The sequence below is a fragment of the Symphalangus syndactylus genome, chromosome 5 (genome assembly GCF_028878055.3).
Source record: "Symphalangus syndactylus isolate Jambi chromosome 5, NHGRI_mSymSyn1-v2.1_pri, whole genome shotgun sequence".
In the NCBI taxonomy this organism is placed as follows: domain Eukaryota; kingdom Metazoa; phylum Chordata; class Mammalia; order Primates; family Hylobatidae; genus Symphalangus; species Symphalangus syndactylus.
The window spans coordinates 94,085,186-94,106,813 of record NC_072427.2 but is presented as its reverse complement, the minus strand read 5'-3'; the positions used below and the strand labels follow the sequence as shown (position 1 = coordinate 94,106,813).

At 46.8% G+C, this 21,628-nt stretch overlaps 1 protein-coding gene across 1 annotated transcript; it reads left to right on the top strand.

The window, feature by feature from the left end:
• The first annotated feature begins 1,596 nt into the window (after positions 1 to 1,596).
• On the top strand, positions 1,597 to 12,698 carry CBR3 (carbonyl reductase 3). Its single transcript, XM_055279649.2, has 3 exons — positions 1,597 to 2,105; positions 4,359 to 4,466; positions 12,212 to 12,698. The coding sequence occupies exons 1-3, from the start codon at positions 1,817 to 1,819 to the stop codon at positions 12,646 to 12,648; spliced, it is 834 nt and encodes a 277-aa protein (XP_055135624.2). The 5' UTR covers positions 1,597 to 1,816; the 3' UTR covers positions 12,649 to 12,698.
• Positions 12,699 to 21,628: the final 8,930 nt, after the last annotated feature.

Sequence of the window (21,628 nt, the reverse complement as noted above, 5' to 3'; positions counted from 1 at the left end):
TTCCTGCCAAATGATAAAACAGGATCAATGCTTTATTTTAAAAAATGAAATTGTGAAAAACAGAAATTAAGGTCACTCAAGAAGAACTAGGCCAGGCACGGTGACACAAGCCTGTAATACCAGCACTTTGAGAGGCCAAGGAGGGAGAATCGATGTAGCCCAGGAGTTCAACCAGCCTGAGCAACACAGTGAGACCCCTATCTCTAAAAAAAAATTTAAAAAATTATCCAGGCATGACTGTGGCACACCTGTAGTCCCAGCTACTAAGGAGGCTAAAGGGGAGGATCATCTGAGCTCAGGAGATTGACGCTACAGTGAGCCATGACTGCAGCACTGCACTCCAGCCTGGGCGACAGAGAAGACCCTATTTCAAAAAAAAAAAAAAAAAAAAAAAAAACACAGAAATAGAAAGCCTAAATAGCCCCGTATCTTTAAAACAACGTTCCAAATGATCTTTTTTTTTTTTTTTTTGAGAAGGAGCCTCACTGTGTTGCACAGGTTGGAGTGCAGTGGTGCAATCTCGGCTCACTGCAACCTCTGCCTCCCAGGTTCAAGCAGTTCTCCTGCCTCAGCCTCCTAAGTAGCTGGGATTACAGGCACATGCCACCACACCCAGCTAATTTTTGTATTTTTAGTAGAGATGGGGTTTCACCATGTTGGCCAGGCTAGCCTCGAACTCCTGACTTCAGGTAATCCATCAGCCTCGGCCTCCCAAAGTGCTGGGATTACAGGTGTGAGCCACCGCGCCCGGACCAAATGATCTTTAGGAGAAAAAAGAAGGAAATACTGGGGGAGGCGCAGTAGGAGATCACAGCAGGGGCCCACCTCCGGAACCTCAAGTAAGGACTTCAGAGAGAAGGTGGAGTCAGAGTAACAGAGGCACAGGCGGGTTAGCCAGCTCTGCATGGAAAAGGCTGAGTCGTGATGATGTCATAGTTCTCCCCAAATCTCAAAGTCACTGATCAAACAACTCAGTTTACACTGAAGACGATGGACGAGACTCTAATTTTGTGCCCACAGCTTGACACACCTTTGGGAATTTGGTTTCAGTTTAACTTTCTTTGCCGGTACACAGATCTCACTGTGAGCCTATATGATCAATCCAGATCTTTATAGATCTATATCCTCCTTGGACAAACCTAAATGCAGACACTTTTAGCACCCATAGGAGTTAGGTAGGATTAAATAAAAACATTCCCTCCCACTTGGGGGCACATTCACTGGGAATCCCAGAGCGATGTCGCCTGCCCACACCTGCTAAGTGTGCTCACAGGGCATCTAATTCCCTCTCCTTGAGTTCTTTTTAAGCAAGCAAAGCAACCTATGTCCAGAGAAGCAGTTACTGTGTCTAAGTAAGTCACTGCATCTTAGGAAAAAGCAAACATTCGCATTTTGCAGTGCATGATGGGCGCACACCCAAGAAAATTACTCAGCACTTGTTTTTCTCACTTTGGGGTTTTCCAAAAATAATTTCTTCAGTCCAGTTGTCATGAATCTGGAGCCCCCGACTGACCCAACAAGGTCCGATTTGGCTTCGGACACCTCGCAGATCACCCCGCGGCTCAGAGCCCAGATCCTGAAGGGCGCAGCGTGGGCAGGGGGCGGGCCCGGGAGTTGGAACAGAAGGCACAGACGGCCCCTCCTAGGAGGGGAGGGACCGAAGCCGTGGCCTTTTTCTTTAAGACTCGCAGCACTGGATCCCAGAACTTAGTCTGCGCGGCGGCATTGACACTAGCTGGGCTCCTCGGGGCGCGCCCCAGGTGGTCCGAAGCCCGGTCCGCCCTCCACGCAGGTGCCCCGAGTGCCGCGCTCAGCCATGTCGTCCTGCAGCCGCGTGGCGCTGGTGACCGGAGCCAACAGGGGTATCGGCTTGGCCATCGCGCGCGAACTGTGCCGACAGTTCTCGGGCGATGTGGTGCTCACCGCGCGGGACGTGGCGCGGGGCCAGGCGGCCGTGCAGCAGCTGCAGGCGGAGGGCCTGAGCCCGCGCTTCCACCAACTGGACATCGACGACCTGCAGAGCATCCGCGCCCTGCGCGACTTCCTGCGCAAGGAGTACGGGGGGCTCAATGTACTGGTCAACAACGCGGCCGTCGCCTTCAAGAGTAGGTGCAGGGCTTGGGTTGGGGCCCCCTGGAGCGCTCCGAGGGTGCGGGGCGGCCAGACGCAGGCTCTCCACCCATCCACTTGAGCGACCGCGGAGGGTGGCGCCGGCCCCTAGGGATGCGCTCAGCCCACGCCTCCCGCGAGGCGGTTTTCGCTTTCCGTGATTCGCTGAGCCCCAGGCGGGCCCGGGCGACAGACACAGCGCGCCCCGCCTGCCGGCCTGTGCGGGCCTGTGCGCGGCCCGGGGCCCTCCCCGAACTGTCAGCCGCTGCTGTGTGCAGGAAAACTGGCCTCCTGGGAGGGGGCAACGCCCTGCTAGAGTTCATCAGCTTTTCTTCCAACGCGAGAAACATTTTCTCTGCAAAGAAAAGGTCTCCGCTCGCTTTGGGCTTTCGCTTTCCTTGAAAGGGTGCATTCATAGATGCCCGGAGGCATTTGCTCGGGAAAGGAAATGAATCGCTAAAACAGGATTAGCGCGCACTTGCACTTGGTGGACTTGACAATTTGTGTAATGCAGAGCTTTGATAGGCTCTGGCAAAAAGGAAGCGAGCCTTCTCGTTCCCTCCCCCCAGGGAGCTTATGTTTGTTATAAAATACGTGCGTGTGGTCTTAAAAGCAACTTCCTTAAGGAGAGGGGCGGGGATCAAGACATTACTTATTCTAACTACTACTGAAGAAAATTACAGGACGGGCGCAGTGGCTCACGCCTGTAATGCCAGCACTGTAATGCCAGAAAAGATTCTATGGAGAAATAAACAGGCCGGCTTCACCTCCAGCCTAGTGGGAAAAAAAGCCTAAGAGGGAGTGAAATGAAGGATGGGGAAGCAGAAGTCTCCACCCATCCCTTTGGCCCTAGGCACTCCGCATTGTTGTGCATGGGGACCTGAGACTTTCTTTGACCCGCATCGGCAACTCAGCCTGCCGGCTTTCTGGGAGCTGGGGTGCAGGAGTGGGGATTAACACCCCCAACGCAACCCTCAGCCATGGGCTGAGAGATTGGTGGATAAATACGCGGCTTCCTGGACGACAGGCGGAGCGACTTCCCCTTGCCTTCCAAGGTGTGGGGAATGGACCACCAGCAGCTGCAAACCTGGGCGCTGATGGCAAGGCAGAATCTCCTGCCTTGCCCAACACCTGCTGAATCAAAATCTGCGTTTCCGCTGGGCGCGGTGGCTCACGCCTGTAATCCCAGCACTTTGGGAGGCTGAGGCAGGCAGATAACCTGAGGTCAGGAGTTCAAGACCAGCCTGGGAAACATGGTGAAACACCAACTCTACTAAAAATACAAAAATTAGCTGGGCGTGGTGGCTCACTCCTGTAATCCCAGCTACTCGGGAGGCTCAGGCACAAGAATCCCTTGAACCCAGGAGGCAGAGGTTGCAGGAAGAAGAGATTGCGCCCCTGCACTCCAGCCTGGGTGACAGAGCGAGACTGTCTCAAAAAAAAAAAAAAAAAAAAAAAACCTGCATTTCAACAGAATCCCCAGCTCCCTCCTGTGCACCTTTAAGTTTAAGAAGTGGTAGTCAAAGCCAAGTGTTCTCAAGGTGTGGCTGGAGACCAGTAGCTGTCACATCATCTGGGAACTTAGAAATGCAAACTCAGGCCAGGTGCGATGGCTCACGCCTACAATCCCAGCACTTTGGGAAGCCGAGGCGGGTGGATCACTTGAGGTCAGGAGTTGGGGACCAGCCTGGCCAACATGGCGAAACCCCGTCTCTGCAAAAAGTAAAAAAATTAGCTGGGTGTGGTGGCACATGCCTGTAATCCCAGCTACTCCAGAGGCTGAGGCAGGAGAATCGTTTGAACCCAGGAGGTGGAGGTTGCAGTGAGCCGAGATTGCGCCACTGCACTCCAGCCTGGGTGACAGAGTAAAACTGCAAAAAAAAAAAAAAAAAGGAAGGAAAGAAAGAAGGAAAGAAGGAAGGAGAAAGAAAGAAGGAAAGAAAGAAAGAGAAGAAGAAAGAAAGAACGAAAGAAAAGAAAAGAAAAGAAAAATACAAATTCTGGAGCCCTTATTCCAGCCCTTTGCAATCAGAAACTCCAATGGTGAGGCCCAGGAAGCTGTGTTTTAACAGGCTCTACAAGTGATTCGGATGCACACTAAAGTTTGAGAATCACCGACCTCGTTTTTAAAAATTGTTTTAAAATTAACTTGTTTTTCCTTTAGTTGTTAGGAGTTAGGATCCACTTTGTCATGTGAGTTTCAGGGGGAAAAATATGACTTTCTTTTTGTTTCTTTCTCTTTTTGAAAGGTGATGATCCAATGCCCTTTGACATTAAAGCTGAGATGACACTGAAGACCAATTTTTTTGCCACTAGAAACATGTGCAACGAGTTACTGCCAATAACGAAACCTCATGGTAAGCCCAATGTATGGACAGTCGGGTTGCATCCCTCAGTAAGAAGTGGGCCACAGGCTTCCCGGAGCAGGGCTGCCCTGCAGAAATCACTCAGGGTTGCTATTTCTCTGAAGGGGGAAAAATAGAAAATTGCTTCATTTTCCCACAGTGTTTGGCTTCTCACTCCAACATTTTAGGTTTGTTTTGTTTTGTTTTGTTTTGTTTGGCGGGGGTTGGGTGGTGGGAAGAAATTTTGCTCTTGTTGTGCAGGCTGTAGTGCAATGGTGTGATCTCGGCTCACTGCAACCTCCACCTCCCGGGTTCAAGCAATTCTCCTGCCTCAGCCTCCCGAGTAGCTGGGATTACAGGCACCCACCACCATACCCGGCTAATTTTTCATATTTTTAGTAGAGACGCGGTTTCACCATGTTGGCCAGGCTGGTCTCGAACTCCTGACCTTAAGGTGATCCACCCACCTTGGCCTCTCAAAGTGTTGGAATTACAGGCGTGAGCCACTATGCCCAGCCTTAGCTTTAAGTTCCAAAGATAAGTGTGACATATCACAATGCTTTTGGGATCCATGTCATGAACTCAATCCTAGAATGATAGAATGCTGTGAGTCCCCAAAGGCCTCTTGCCTCTGGTCAATCTCATGAGTCCTCCAGCCCTCCAAGGTGATGGGCCCACATCTAGCTCATCTCTGGATCTTGGTATCTGTTTCAACATTACGACTTTTCCTATATTCCTTTCTTCTTGTACCAAACTTTCTCAAGTTGATTCAGAAAATCCAAAAGAAAAATTTTTTTTTTTTTTGAGACAGAGTCTCACGCTGTCATCCAGGCTAGAGTACAGTGGCACAATTTCGGCTCACTGCAGTCTCCACCTCCCAGTTTCAAGCGATTCTCCTGTCTCAGCCTCCCAAGTAGCTGGGATTACTGGTGTGCACCATCACACCCAGCTTATTTTGTATTTTTAGTAGAGATGGGATTTCACCATGTTGGCCAGGCTGGTCTCAAACTCCTGACCTCAAGTGATCCACCCACCTCTGTCTCCCAAAATGCTGGAATTACAGGTGTGAGCCACTGTGCCCTAAATAAATTTTCTTTATTAGGAAACATCTTGCCTATACCTGCAGGTATTCAATAAGTGTTACTATTATACTTTTCCTACAAATATTGGAGTGCCTGCCATATTCCAGGCATTATGCTGGGATCTGGGTGTACAATGGTGAGCATTACAGACAGGGACCATCTCATTTGTGGAACTGAGAGTGCAGTGGGGGAGATAGCCATTAGCAAATAATCTGAAGTGTGAAATGACAGCTGTGCTGGGGGACAGGGAAGCTTGCTTCCTTGAGGATTTTCTTCCCCAAGAAGTTAACTGTGGATTCTTAGAACTGTGGTTCTTATTAAAAATGTGCCCTTTTTTTTTTTTTTTTTTGACAGAGTCTCACTCTGTTGCCCAGGCTGGAGTGCGGTGGCAGGATCTCAGCTCACTGCAACCTCCACCTTCTGGGTTCAAGGGATACTCCTGCCTTAGCCTCCTGAGTAGTTGGGACAATAGGCGTGTGCCACTACGCCCAGCTAATTTTTATATTTTTAGTAGAGGCAGGGTTTTGCCATGTTGGCCAGGCTGGTCTTGAACTCCTGACCTCAAGTGATTCACCTGCCTCAGCCTCCCAAAGTGCTGGGATTACAGGCGTGAGCTACTGCACCTGGCCAGAAGTAGTGTGCTTTTCTTAATTTAACATTTTGAATAAGGATTATTGGCTGGGTGTGGTGACTCATGCCTGTAATCTCGGCACTTTGGGAGGCTAAGGCAGGAGGATCACTTGAGCCCAGGAGTTTAAGACCAGGCTGGAAAACATGGACTCTCGTCCCTTTAAACAAACAAAATTATCTCTGGATGCAAAAACTTTTTTTTTTTTTTTTTTTTTGAGACAAAGTCTCCCTCCATCGCCCAGGCTGGAGTGCAGTGGCACAATCTCAGGTCACTGCAACCTCCGCCTCCCAGGTGCAAGAGATTCTCCTACCCCAGCCTCCCAAGTAGCTGGGGTTACAGGCGAGCACCACCACACCCAGCTAATTTTTTTGTATTTTTAGTAGAGACAGGGTTTCACCATGTTGGCCAGGTTGATCTTGAAATCCTGACCTCAGGTGATCCACCCGCCTTGGCCTCCCAAAATGCTGGGATTACAGGCTTGAGCCACCATACCCAGCCGCAAAAACTTCTTAACCTAAGAAGGTGAATGGTGAGCGTTGCACTTGTACTCTATCAGTTTCTTAGTGGGATGAGATTGTAGAAAGCCTGCAGGGAGAACTGCAGGTGCTTTGAAAGGGGATGGAGTTTCTAAATGCAAATCTGAGCCAATATAAATGCACATTTTAAAAACTCTCCTCTTTACACAAAAGGTAACATTTCATACAATGTTTGCCACTTTGCTTTTTTTACTCCTTATGTCTGGGGCTCTCTCCAGATTTGGTCAGAAAGCTTTTATCTTTTTTTGTGGCTACATAGGGATACAGCCATTATAGGGATGTCTTTTACCCAGTGTTGGGACGTTTTCTCCAGATAAATTTTTGAATGGGAACTTGACAGCTGCAAGGTATTAAAGATACCTTTAAAACTCCATCTCCCTTCAGAGCACCTGCAGTTCTCCCTGCAGGCTTTCTCCAATCCCATCTCACTAAGAAACTGAGCAAGCACAAGAGTACAAGTGCAATTCTCACCATTCACCTTTTTAGGTTAAGAAGTTTTTGTGGCCGTGCACAGTGGCTCACACCTGTAATCCCAGCACTTTGGGAGGCCGAGGAGGGCAGATCAAGAGGTCAGGAGATCAAGACCATCCTGGCTAACATGGTGAAACCCCGTCTCTACTAAAAATACAAAAAAATTAGCCGGGCGTGGTGGTGGGCGCCTGTAGTCCCAGCTACTCGGGAGGCTGAGGCAGGAGAATGGTGTGAACCCGGGAAGCGGAGCTTGCAGTGAGCTGAGATCGCGCCACTGCACTCCAGTCTGGGCGACAGAGCCACACTCCTTCTCAAAAAAAAGAAAGAAAGAAAGAGAGACAGAGAGAGAAAGAAAGAGAAAATATCATAAGAATGGACTTAATCCTGAGCAACATAGGGAGACCCCATCTCTACACAAAAAATGAAAATTAAAAATTAGCTGGGCATAGCGGCATGCTCCAGCTTCTCGACAGACTGAGGTGGGAGGATTGCTTGGGCCCAGGAGGTTGAGGCTGCAGTGAGCTATGATTGTGCCATTGTACTCTAGCCTGGGCGACAGAGCAAGACCTTGTCTCAAAAAAAACAAAAAATGCATTTAACGCATCTGACGTACCAAACCCCATAGGTCAGCCTCGCCTAGCTTCAAGGTGCTTTGAACGCTTACATTAGCCTACAGTCTGGCAAAGTCATCTAACACAAAGCCTATTTTATCATAAAATGTTGAGTATCTTATGTAATTTATTGAATCTGTACTGAAAGTGAAATGCAGAATGGTTGTATGGGGGCTCCAAGTACAGATTCTGCAGAATGCATATCGTTTCCTCGTCCGTCAGTGAAGTCAGTAAGTCCTAAGTGGAACCATCAGAAGGCAGGGACCATCTGTATTTGACTTGCTTGCTTGTTCAAGGTTCTGAGTAAATAGGCCAAGTAACTACTAAGCCACTAGAGGGCGCTACTTGCCTACTCTTTCTAGAGTAAGGCAGCAGGAGTTTCGGGCCTGGTGGGGCCACTTGGACCTCAGTGGAGGGTGGTGTGGGTGCAGCCCTTCCCAGGGCTGATGACCCATCTGGCTGACGAGGCTGACTGTCAGCCTCTGGCCTCTCTCCCAGAGGTGTGCCCTCAGATCAAAGAGGACACCTCCTCCCCTTAAGAGGATTTATTTCCTCGAAGGCACAGCTTCTATGATCTCTGTTTTTCTTTCTTCCTTTCCCTTTTACATTTAATTCCTTGTAGCCACCAAGTTTTTGAGAACAAAGCTGTTTAGAAAGCAATGAAGAATGCAACATCACTGATGTAGTATTCCTGGCCAAAATATTGATGTGACTCTCATCATGAGAAAATCAGACCAATTTACTTTGAGAGAAATACTATGAACTAATGGTCTACAGTTTTCAAAAAAGTCATTGCCAACTACTCTACATTAAAATATATGAAAGAGATGTGACAATTTGCAATCCATGGGCCAGACGCGGTGACTCACACCTGTAATCCCAGCACTTTGGGAGACCGAGGCGGGCAGATCATGAGGTCAGGAGATTGAGACTATCCTCGCTAACATGGTAAAAGCCCATCTCTACTAAAAATACAAGAAATTAGCCGGGCATGGTGGTGGGCGCCTGTAGTCCCAGCTAGTTGGGAGGCTGAGGCAGGAGAATGGCATGAACCCGGGAGGTGGAGCTTGCAGTGAGCCGAGATCACGCCACTGCACTCCAGCCTGGGGGACAGAGTGAGACTCCACGTCAAAAAAAAAAAAAAAAAAATGCAATCCATGATCCTACTTTGGACCCTAGATTAAAGCAAACAAAAACTGTAAAAGAACATTACTGGGACAATTTGGACACATTTGAATATGGGCTGTATTTTAGATAATAGTGTTGTATAATGATAAATGCCTCGCATGTGGTCACAACTGTAGTAACGTAGGGGAATGCCCTTGTTACCATATATAATACTAAAGTGTTTAAGATGAAGGTTTATGATATCAGCAACTTGGAGAGAAAAAGGGACAGAGAGGGAAAAAGCAAACATAGCAAAATGTTAACAATTAGTGAACTTAGGTGATGGGCATAGGGTATTTATCGAACTATTCTTGCAACTTCTCTGTAACAGTTAGGAAATACATACATACACTTCATCTTTGAAAGTGAGAGAGAGAAGGAAGGAAAGAAATACTGAACAGTACTAGGTACCTGGAGGGATGAGTGAGGTGCTAGTTTCCAAGGACAGAGTGAGGCTATCTCTTGTGGGATTGGGGTCCACAAGAATGTGCAGCTCCCCTACGATGGGAACCTGTGGGGAATGCCATTCAGAAAATGAAATAAAATCTACAGATCCGGCCGGCTGTGGTGGCTCATGCCTGCAACCCCAGCACTTTGGGAGGCCGAGGAAGGCAGATCACCTGAGGTCAGGAGTTTGAGACCAGCCTGGCCAACATGGTGAAACCCCATCTCTACTAAAAATACAAAAATTAGCTGGGCATGGTGGCACACATCTGTAATCCCAGCTACTTGGGAGGCTGAGGCAGGAGAATCACTTAAACCCGAGAGATGGAGGTTGCAGTGAGCCGAGATCACGCCACTGCACTCCAGCCTGGACGACAGAGCAAGACTCATCTCAAAAAAAAAACAAAACAAAAACTAGAGACCCTATTGGACACAGAGAATATGCATTCAGAATAATATATAATAAAAGAACTCACTAAAATTAGTGGGGTTTGATGCTGATGAAACGTGTAAATTAACACATTTACTGGTTTTTGGATTTCCACCAGTACTTCAAATTGTTGTAAAACTTTTGGCCTACATATTTGTTTCTATGGGCACAATTGTCTCTTTAGTAGCTGTGAATTATGATCAACATGAATATTAATTCATAATTTAATGAATATTAATATTATCAAATAGGGACTAAAAAGTAATGAAATCAGGCCGGATGCAGTGGGTCACGCCTATAATCCTAGCACTTTGGGAGGCCGAGGCAGGCAGATCTCCTGAGCTCAGGAGTTTGCGACCAGCCTGGCCAACATGGAGAAACCCTGTTTCTATGAAAAATACAAAAATTAGTCGGGCGTGGTGGTGTGTGCCTGTGGTCCCAGCTATTTGTGGGGCTGAGGCAGGAGGATCACTTGAGCCTGGGAAGTGGAGGCTACAGTGAGCCGAGATCATGCCACTGCACTCCAGCTTGGGTGGCAGAGCGACATTCTGTCTCAAAAAAAAAAAAAAAAGTAATGAAATAAAAACCAGGATGGAAAAACAGCCCTTTCCACATGTGAGGTGTCCATAATGAAGGACAGAGTCATCCCCAGGGATTCCTTACTGCTGATTGTGGCACTAAGGAATTGGGGTGGCTGCCCACGGTCCTAGGAAATTGGGTGTGCCTAGGAAATTGAGAGCGTTAGTCCTTAGGATGAGAGCACTGTCCCTTGGAAAGCAGGTTTATAAGTACTTGGAGTGTGTATGCTGGGGAGGAGCAGTTTTATAAAACTGCCAGCGGGCTGGGCACATGGTGGCTCACACCTGTAATCCTAGCACTTTGGGAGGCCAAAGCGGGCAGATCACTTGAGGTCAGGAGTTCAAGCCCAGTATGGCCAACATGGTGAAACCTCATCTCTACTAAAAAAATACAAAAATTAGCTGGGCATGGTGGTGCACACCTGTCATCCCAGCTACTTGGGAGGCTGAAGCAGTAGAATCACTTGATCCTGGGAGGTGGAGGTTGCAGTGAGCCGAGATTGTGCCACTGCACTGCAGCCTAGGAGACAAAATGAGACTCTGTCTCACAAAACAAAATAAAAAATTTTAGGCTGGGTGTAGTGGCTCACGCCTGTAATCTCAGCACTTTGGGAGGCCGAGGTGGGCAGATCACTTCAGGTCAGGAGTTCAATACCAGCCTGGCCAACATGGCAAAACCCTGTCTCTACTAAAATTACAAAAATTAGCTGGGCGTGGTGGTGGGCACCTGTAGTCCCAGCTACTTGGGAGGCTGATGCAAGAGAATTGCTTGAACCCAGAAGTCAGAGGTTGCAGTGAGCCAAGATTGTGCCACGGCACTCCAGCCTGGGTGATAGAGCAAGACTGCGTCTTGAAAAATAAATAAATTTAAGTAAAAATAAAACTGCCTGGGGAATCTAACAAATTTACTACCTCACCCATCTCTCAGAGAATCCCTGAGAAAGGGAGCCCCTCTCGCTGATGGAGGTGTGTTCTTCCCCTTCGGAGAATAGGGCCAAAAAAATATTAAAGCCCATGGGTGCACAGATTTTATGCCTTCAATAGTCACATTTTTAATTTTTTTTAAATTTGATTATTACTTTTTGAGAAAGGGTCTCATTCATGTCACCCAGGCTGGAGTGTAGTGGAGTGTAGTGGTGTGATCATGGCTCACTGCAATCTCTACTTCCTGGATTCAGGTGATCCTCTTACCTCAGCTTCCTGAGTAGCTGAGACCACAGGCGCACGCCACCACACCCAGCTAAGTTTTCTATTGTTAGTAGAGACAGAGTTTTGCCATGTTGCCCAGGCTGGTCTTGAACTCCTGGGTTCAAGTGATCCACTCCTTTCGGCCTCCCAAAGTGCTGGGATTACAGGCATGAGCCACAGTGTCCAGTCACTTTTTTGGTTTTAATCAGCAATTAAACCTGCACAATGGCCGGGCGCGGTGGCTCACGCCTGTAATCTCAGCACTTTGGGAGGCTGAGGCAGGCGGATCACTTGAGGTCAGGAGTTCACGACCAGCCTGGCCAACATGGTGAGACCCTGTCTCTACTAAAAATACAAAAATCAGCCAGATGTGGTGGCTCAAGTCTGTAATCCCAGCTACTCGGGAGGCTGAGGCAGGAGAATTGCTTGAACCCGGGAGGCAGAGTTTGCAGTGGGCTGAGATGGCACCACTGCACGCTAGCTTGGGCAACAGGGCGAGACTCTGTCTCAAAAAAAAAGAAAAACCAACCTGCACCAAGACTCAATTATATGTTTGGTATATTCAACCAGTGGTTGTATCTCTGTGATATGCTTTCATATTTTTATCATTCTGTTTCAGGGAGAGTGGTGAATATCAGTAGTTTACAGTGTTTAAGGGCTTTTGAAAGCTGCAGTGAAGATCTGCAGGAAAAGTTCCACAGTGAGACACTTACAGAGGGAGACCTGGTGGATCTCATGAAAAAGTTTGTGGAGGACACAAAAAATGAGATGCATGAGAAGGAAGGCTGGCCTAACTCACCTTATGGGGTGTCCAAGTTGGGGGTCACGGTCTTATCGAGGATCCTGGCCAGGCGTCTGGATGAGAAGAGGAAAGCCGACAGGATTCTGGTGAATGCGTGCTGCCCAGGACAAGTGAAGACAGACATGGATGGGAAAGACAGCATCAGGGCTGTGGAGGAAGGGGCTGAGACCCCTGTCTACCTGGCCCTCTTGCCTCCAGATGCCACTGAGCCACAAGGCCAGCTGGTCCATGACAAAGTTGTGCAAAACTGGTAAACGTCTGCTTCGGAGCTTGATGCTTAATAAATGTTGCTGGAATGAATGAATGAATTGATGCTATGGTTTGATTATTTCTGTTCTTTTTTTTTTTTTGAGACAGAGTCTCGCTCTTGTCGCCCAGGCTGGAGTGCAGTGGCATGATCTCAGCTCACTGCAACCTTTGCCTCCTGGGTTCAAGCTGTTCTCCTGCCTCAGCCTCCCGAGCAGCTGGGATTACAGGCATGTGCCACCACACCTGGCTAATTTTGTATTTTTAGTAGAGACGGGGTTTCTCCATGTTGGTCAGGCTGGTCTCGAACTCCCAACCTCAGGTGATCCACCCGCTTCAGCCTCCCAAAGATCTGGGATTACAGGCGTGAGCCACCGCACCTGGCTTCTTTCTGTTCTTGAAAAGGAATGTTCCTAAGAATCTCCCGGGGAGAAAGGTGTCTAGTTCTGGAATCTGGAGCTGAACAACATTGCTATGCCCAACTCTTTAGCCTGAGATGGAGAAGAACATGGTCTCAAATTTTAGTGGGCATCGGGACCATCTGGAGGGCTGATTAAAACAGATTGCTGGTTCCCCTCCCCACACCAATTCACTGCATTTCTAACAAGTTCTCAGGTAGTGCTGACACTGCTGGTCCTGGGACTGCACTTAGAACCACTGGCATAGCCAGTGGTTTTAGAGCTATGGAGCCATTTTCCAGCTGTTCCTTGCTGTTTCCAGTTTTTTGATTCTGTAAGGGTGATGCTTTATCCTCTATTTCCTTAGCTCTGCAAGCTTTCTTTGCATCTCATTCTGTTTTAAGTATATTTTTATTGGTTCTTATACTTTTTTTTTGTTTGAGACAGAGTCTCACTGTGTCGCCCAGGCTGGAGTGCAGTGGCACAATCTCGGCTCACTGCAACCTCCACCTCCTGGGTTCAAGCAATTCTTCTGCCTCAGCCTCCCAAGTAGCTGGGACTACAGGCGCCCGCCACCATGCCTGGCTAATATTTTGTGTTTTTAGTAGAGATGGGGTTTCACCATGTTGGCCAGGCTGGTCTCAAATTCCTGGCCTCAAGTGATCCGCCCACCCCGGCCTCACAAAGTGCTGGGATTACAAGCATGAGCCACCACACCCGGCTGGTTCTTATACTTAAAAGTAGTAGAGCTTGACAGACTCAGGAGGAATACCTTCTTTAATTGGGACATGATTTCTTCTAGATTTTTCAGCTGGGTTTTGCATTCTGCATTCCTTCCCAGAATGTTTACAAGGTTGCCCAGCCACGCAACTTTCTCTCTTTGCTAAAACACATGCAGATGTCTTCTCCTTAACCTATGCACACCCGCTGTGAACTACATACAGCCCAGGGTGATTCTTCAGTAACTCCCTAAGCCTTTTTTTTTTTTTTTTTTTTAATTTGAGACAGGGTCTTTCTTTGTTGCCCAGGCTAGAGTGCAGTGGCACGATCATGAGTTACTGCAGCCTCGACCTCCAGGGCAAGAAACTTCCATGACTAAAACCTCAAGTGATCCTCCCACCTCAGCCTCCTAAGTAGCTGGGACTACAGGCATGTGCCATCATGCCCAAATAATTTTTTAATTTTTGGTAGAGACAGGGTCTCACTATGTTGCCCAGGCTGGTCTTGCACTCCTGGACTAAAGTGATCCTCGCTCCTTTGCCTCTCAAAATGCTGGGATTCCAGACATGAGCCACCACACTCATCCTCTTTCATAATTTTTTTTTTTTTTTTTCCGACAGAGTCTCGCTCTGTCGCCTGGCTGGAGTGCAGTGGTGCCGTCTTGGCTCACTGCAACCTCCACCTCCCAGATTCAAGCAATTCTCCTGCCTCAGCCTCCTGAGTAGAGTGGCTGGGATTACAGGCGTGCACCACCATGCCTGGCTAATTTTTGTATTTTTAGTAGAGATGGGGTTTTGCCATGTTGGCCAGGCTGGTCTTGAACTCCTGACCTCAGGTGATCTGCCTGCCTTGGCCTTCCAAAGTGCTGGGATTACAGGAGTGAGCCACAGCCTCTTTTATAATCTTTATGACAATAGGTGAGTTCACATTCCCTGCTTTCAAATGGGATTGGTTTTGCAACAGGCCTCCTGGCTTCTGGTCACACCCTGTAGAAAAAAAGACTTGGAGACCAAGGAGTCTTCTGAAATAGAAGAAATGTACTCGCAAAGGTTTGCAAGAGTGTCAAGGCTTTGGCAAGAATGGCTAATCAAACAAAAAAATTCAGTGGAATTTAAATTCCTGCTGGCCACAGTGGCTCAAGTCTCTGATCCCAGCAGTTTGGGAGGCTGAGGCAGGAGGATCACCTGAGGTCAGGTGTTTGAAACCAGCCTGGGCAACACAGCAGGCCTCCATGTCTGCAAACAAATCAAATAAAAATTAGCCAGACATGATGGCACACACCTGTAGTCCTAGCTACTTGATAGGCTAAGGTGGGAGGTTCACTTGAACCCAGGAGTTCAAGGCTGCAGTGAGCTATGGTCGTACCACTGCACTGCAGCATTCTGGGCGACAGAGCCAGACACTGTCTCTACTTAAAAAGAAAACGAATCCATTGAACGATGGAAAAAAACACAAAGGGAAATAACTACAAATTTGCCAAGGTTACCAAGTTTATGATAGGCTGCTCACTGTGTGAAATTAGAAATGTTGTCACTTGATTATCAAATCCACAAAGGTCACATCATATCCCCTGACATAGGTAAGCACTGCAGTCATTAGAGATAATGCTGTTTTTCTTTAGGGAATCAGTGAAGTATGGGAATGCTCAAGTTTCTTTTATTTGGCGGAACTGAACTGCACGGGATGACCTGGTTATTTCTGGTTCATCACAGTGTGTAGCTATTTGTTTTTCTTGCCTCTCTGATTTACAATGGCAGCACCTCAAATGTCAGTTTAACTCTCACAGCCTGCACCCACTTTTTTATCCACTTGGGGTAGGGGGAAATCTGAATCCCACCTAGATTGCATTTAACGTCTTCAGGCCAGATGGAGTGGTTGATGCCTCTAATCCCCGCACTTTGGGAAGCCAAGGCAGGCAGGTTGCTTAAGCCCAGAAGTTTGAGACCTGCCTGGACAACATAGCGAGCGCTCTCTCTACAAAAATTCAAAAAAGATTAGGAGGGCGTGGTGCACACCTGTAGCCCCAGCTACTCAGAGGCAGAGGTTGGGAGGATCACTTGAACCTGGGAGGTCAAGGCTGCAGTGAGCCACGATTGTACCACTGCACTTCAGCCTGAGTGACAGGACAAGACCCTGTCTCAAAAAAAAAAAACCAAACCTAAAACAACAACGAAAACTTCCTTTAGCCTATTTGTATGTCACTGATTAAATCCAACATGCTCTTATAGTATTCATCTCAGGCTACAGCTCCTAAGACATTTTAATGTCTCCTTTCCTGGCTCTAAAAACATTTTAATGGCTTTCAATCAGCTTCCTGAGTATCTTTTGTACTCTGGCCTCCCTCTGCAGCCAAACTCCAGTCCTGCTAATGATGGGCAATAGCCCAGGAACCACAGAGCACTTCAGGCTCTGCCTGACAAAGTTACAGACAGGAAGTGCATGAGGAAATAAGCCAGTCCTTTTTATTTCTTCTTCCTCTTTTGTCTCTAACCAATCTTTTTGGGTAAGTGTGTAACCCACTTCCTCTTTTGTCTCTAGCCAATCCTTTTAGGATAAGCACGTAGCTCATTTGGATGACCCTTAATTGTCAACTGCTGGTCAGAATGACATTTCTCATTCCTAGAGAAGGGCTGCCATTGGCCCTTATTGGATGGTCTGCCCAGTACCCTCTTCCAAAATATGATCTCCTGCCCCCACCCCACCCCCCCGCTTCCTTCCCATGTTTGCAGCTGCAGCAGCCACAAGGTGACCTTGCCTCTGCTGACTGCTCCAGCTATAGGTCTTTCCTCTAAAAAGAACCAGTTGGATTGGATCAGAGTTGTTACTGTGCCTCCCACCCCATGTGCCTAAGGAGCAGAGGGAGCCAGCCATTGCCAGAGAAGGAGGCCAACCATCAAGAGGAGCATTTAAGCCAGGTGTGGTGGCTCCTGCCGGCACAATCCCAGCACTTTGGGAGATCAAGGCAGGTGGATGGCTTGCGCTCATGAGTTTGAGAACAGCCTGGGTAACATGGTGATACCCTGTCTCTACAAAATAATACAAAAATTAGCCAGGTGTGGCAGTACATGCCTGTAGTCCCAGCTACTTGGGGAGCTGGGGCAGGAGGATTGCTTGAGCCTGGGAGGTGGAGGCTACAGTGAGCCGTGTTTGTATCAGTACACCCCAGCCTGGATGACAAAGCGAGACCCTGTCTTGGGGAAAAAAAGTGGCCCAAAGAGAAACTCCCTTCCCTGTCCTTAGATCATTCCTGAAATCTTGAATTCTCAGAGATGCTCCAAGATACCCTTGTATCCTTAAAATATATTTTCCTTCTCATAAGCTGTATTGAATTGGGTAGTTGTTGCTTGCAATCAAAAGGAACCTAACTAATAGAAGTGTATTAACATGTTTTACAGTATTGTGAAAGGAAAATAAATCTCGGGGCCCCAAAATCACTAAGCTAAAGGGAAGAGTTAAGCTGGGAACTGCTTAGGGCAAACCTGCCTCCCATTCTATTCAAAGTCACCGCTCTGCTCACTGAGATAAATGCATATCTGATTGCCTCATTTGGAGAGGCTCATCAGAAACTCAAAAGAACGCAACCATTTCTCTCTTACCTACCTATGACCTGGAAGTCCCCTCCAGGCTTCCAGCTGTCCCGCCTTCCCCTGGAGTTGTCCCACCTTACTGGATTGACCCAATGTACATCTTACACATATTGATTGATGTCTCATGTCTCCCTAAAATGTATGAAACCAAGCTGTGCCCCTATCACCGTGGCCACAAGTTGTCAGAACCTCCTGAGGCTGTGTCATGGTTGCCCATCCTCAACCTTGGCAAAATAAACTTTCTAAATTAACTGAGACCTGTCTCAGATGTTGGGGGTTCACCCTATGCTGTAGGAAAAAAAAAAAAAATTGCGCTTGGAATCAAAAGGAGAAAAAAATCATGAATTGAGAACCTATGGCAAATTAGACCATATGTCCTGCTTAATGCTTTCCCAGCATGGTTTTAGGTAATTCTGACTACAGTCCTTTGCCTTAGTTCATTTTGTGTTACTATAATGGAATATCACAAATTAGGTAATTTATAAAGAAAGCAAATTTGCCTGGGCACAGTAGCTCATGCCAATAATCCTATAACTTTGGGAAGCCAAAGTGGGAGCATTACTTAAGGCCAGGAGTTCAATGCCAGCCTGGGCAACATAGAGAGACCCTATCTCTACAAAAAATAAAAATTGACCAAGTGTGATCATGTTCACCTTTAGTACTACCTACTTGGTAAGTTGAGGTAGGAGTATCACTTGTGCCCAGGAGTTCATGGCGGCAGTAAGCTATGATCATGCCACTTCACTCCAGCCTAAGCAACAGAGTGAGACTCTGTCACTTGTCTCAAAAAAAAAAAAAAAAAAGTAAGTTTATTTCTCACAATTCTGGAGGCTGGGAAGTCCAAAAGCATGGCACTAGCATCTGGCAAGGGTCTGCTTCTGTGTTCCTACCATGGCAGAAGGCTGAAGGGCAAGAGAATGCTCATAAGGTACAAACTAAACTCATCCTTCTATCAGGAATCCGCTCCCCTGATAAAGGTATTAATCCATTTATGAGGGCAGAGTCTTCACTCATGATCTTAAAGGTTCCACTTGGCAACACTGTTGCCTTGGGGATTATGTTTCTAACACATGACTTTAGGGGACACATTGAAACCACTGCATCCTTTAAGGTAGGAATCAACATCATATTTCAAACGAAGAAATAAAGGCTTGGAGAGGTTAATTAACTTGCCCAAGATCTCAGAGCTAAAGCCAGGATCATATCCAGGACTGACTACAAAGTCCTGTGGTCTCTAGTGCTTGGCAGGTCCAGCTTCACTGATGAGTCTAGAAAGTAGTAACTCTCTTGGTGTAAAAACTAAGGGAGATGATACATTAAATCTAAGTGTAAATTAGACTACGTTTAAAGTATAAATCATATGGTTATTATTAATAGATCCCCAAGTTAGCCTATATGTGAACTTTTCCATACAGAAATGAAACATGGTTTAAATGCAGCATATTTTAAATGGATTATCTCATACAATGTGGGTTTTTTTTTGTTTCATATTGTTTTTGTTGTTTTCTGAGACAGAGTCTTACTCTGTTGCCCAGGATGGAATGCAGTGACAGGATCTCGGCTCACTGCAACCTCCAACTCCCTGGTTCAAGTGATCCTCCTGCCTCAGCCTCCCAAGTACCTGGGAGTACAGGTGCATGCCACCACACCTGACTAATACAATGTGTTTTTTTAGACACCAGAGGGAGCCAGTGGTTCGTTCTACATCAGCTTTTCTGTGATACATTTTTCTTTTTTTTTGAAACAGAGTTTCACTCTTGTTGCCCAGGCTGGAGTACAGTTGCACTAACTTGGCTCACCGCAACCTCCCCCTCCTGGGTTCAAGCGATTCTCCTGCCTCAGCCTCCCAAGTAGCTGGGATTATAGGCATGCACCACCATGCCCAGCTAATTTTGTATTTTTAGTAGAGAAGGGGTTTCTCCATGTTGGTCAGGCTGGTCTTGAACTCCCGACCTCAGGTGATCAGCCCGCCTCGGCCTCTCAAAATGCTGGAATTACAGGCATGAGCCACCAGGCCCAGCCTTGTGATAGATTTTTCTAGACTGTTGCATGTGTGGTACACCTACATACAATATCAGCTTTAGACTCAACCCTTTGACTTTTCCTTCACCTACTGAACAGCAACAAGGATTGTGACAGACCAAGAATCTGAAGAAGGATGCAGTGTGGAGACGAAACAGTGTCAATGACAAAGGTTTAGTTGTTATTTCAAGTCAACTGCAAAGTGGATGCGGTATCAAGTACAGAACTGCACAGGACTTCTCCACTAAGAACATGGGGAGAGCAAAGGGAATGGATATTTTGGGAAAGGAGGCAGAAGCCAACAGAGAACAGTGGTTACTATCAAGATGGGTGGAGTAGAAGTTAGTTTATAGAACTAACTTCTATGTTCTAAACCAGAACACTGGCTTAGGCCTGGTGCGGTGGCTCATGCCTGTAATTCCAGCAATTTGGGAGGCCGAGGCTGGCAGATCACTTGAGGTCAAGAGTTCAAGACCAGCCTGACCAGCATGGTGAAACCCCATCTCTACTAAAAATACAAAAAATTAGCTGGGCATGGTGGCGCACACCTGTAATCCCAGCTGTTCAGGAGGATGAGGCAGAAGAATCGCTTGAACCTGGGAGGAGGCGGAGGTTGTGGTGAGCCGAGATTACACCACTGCACTCCAGCCTGGGTGACAGAGCTAGACTCCATCTCAAAAAAAAAAAAAAAAAAAGAAAGAAAAAAGAAGACACTGGCTTAGAGGGTCACCAATATCTGCATATCAAAACTAAGAATGAATTTACTTGGCCAATCTCTCTACTGGGTGCAACAGCCTGAGCCAGATAATGCAGTGGGTTCTGATTTATAATGCCTTCTTTACCGTCAAGAGGGGTAAGGATTAAAGTTCGGGTTTAAATTAAAGTTGAAATGCTTTACTTGGTTTGAGTATTATTTTGCAAGGACCATGGCTGTTTCTGCATGTCTTAAACTGATGAACGTACCTAAGTAGACTTTTAAGTGTGACAAGACAACTTGATCCAAGAAAACAGATTTCTTGTCAGAATACACTAATTTTTTTTTTTTTTTTTTTTTTGAGATGGAGTCTCACTCTGTCACCCAGGCTGGAGTGCAGTGGTGCGATCATGGCTCACTGCAATCTCTGTCTCCCAGGTTCAAGCAATCCTCCTGTCTCAGCCTCCCCAGTAGCTGGGACTATAGGCGCACACCACTACGCCCAGCTAATTTTTGTATTTTTAGTAAAGACAGGGTTTCACCATATTGGTCAGGCTGGTCTCGAACTCCTGACCTCAGGTGATCCACCTGCCTCAGCCTCCCAAAGTGCTGGGATTACAGGCGTGAGCCACTGCGCTCGGCCAGAATACTCAAACCTCAATGTTGTACATTTACTGGCAATCCTGTCACTATCAGTATATTGTATACAGTATACAGTAATTGACAGTATACTGTCAATTATAAATTGAGTTTTTTAAATGATGATTTACAAATGAATTTGTCAAAATTAAATTAACCCCCCGCCCCCCATATACACACACACCTGGAATCCTTTACAGATAGGTAATGTATGAATACAAGGCACAGATTGTATGTGCATGGTGGCTTTGGCACAAATAGACTGGTTCTCTTTTCAATGTTAAGTGTAAAGCGTTCTTTCATCTCTGTTCAGTGCAGTGTTGAGTGTGACTAGGATTTGAAGAACCTAAAAAAAAAAACAAAAAACTCACCTGCTTGCTATCTTCTTGGTTTTTTGTTTTTTGTTTTTGCTGTTTTTGTTTGCTGCTTTTGTAAAACCAGTTTATCATATTCTCATTAAGAAATCAATTTTCATGAAATTAATTTTTTTTTTCCTGCTAACTATGGCTCAATCTTCTCGTTTCTCTCTGCTTCTATCTTAAGACTATTCCTCAAATTGACCATGAGAGGATTTACATCTGGGGCACTTGGTATATGCCAAATGGAGACAAAATCAGGATCAGCAGCCTGGCTGGGCCACAGGTCCAGCATCCCAAACTATTAAAATATTCTTAGTGTTTCCAGGGAAGTGATAGATCCACTTTGGAAGCTGATAATATACCCCCTCCCTAGAAACACGTATATACACCAAGTGTTCTAAACAAGTTCCAGGTGCTCATGAGCTCCCCCACCTCCCAAGCTCATTGACCACTGCCTCGCCTTCACGAACTCCAGCCCCGGTCTGATCATTTCTAAAGGACGCTCGGGGGTTAAAAGGAGCGAGGCCACTGCAGAAATGACAGCCTTCATCCACAAGTGGCCCACTTCG

Bases quoted from the DNA above. Each gene is read 5' to 3' on its own strand.
- CBR3 (XM_055279649.2), top strand. From the start codon at position 1,817: ATGTCGTCCTGCAGCCGCGTGGCGCTGGTGACCGGAGCCAACAGGGGT. The intron at 2,106-4,358 runs GTAGGTGCAGGG...TCTTTTTGAAAG, and splicing joins CGCGGCCGTCGCCTTCAAGA to GTGATGATCCAATGCCCTTT. The intron at 4,467-12,211 runs GTAAGCCCAATG...ATTCTGTTTCAG, and splicing joins GCCAATAACGAAACCTCATG to GGAGAGTGGTGAATATCAGT.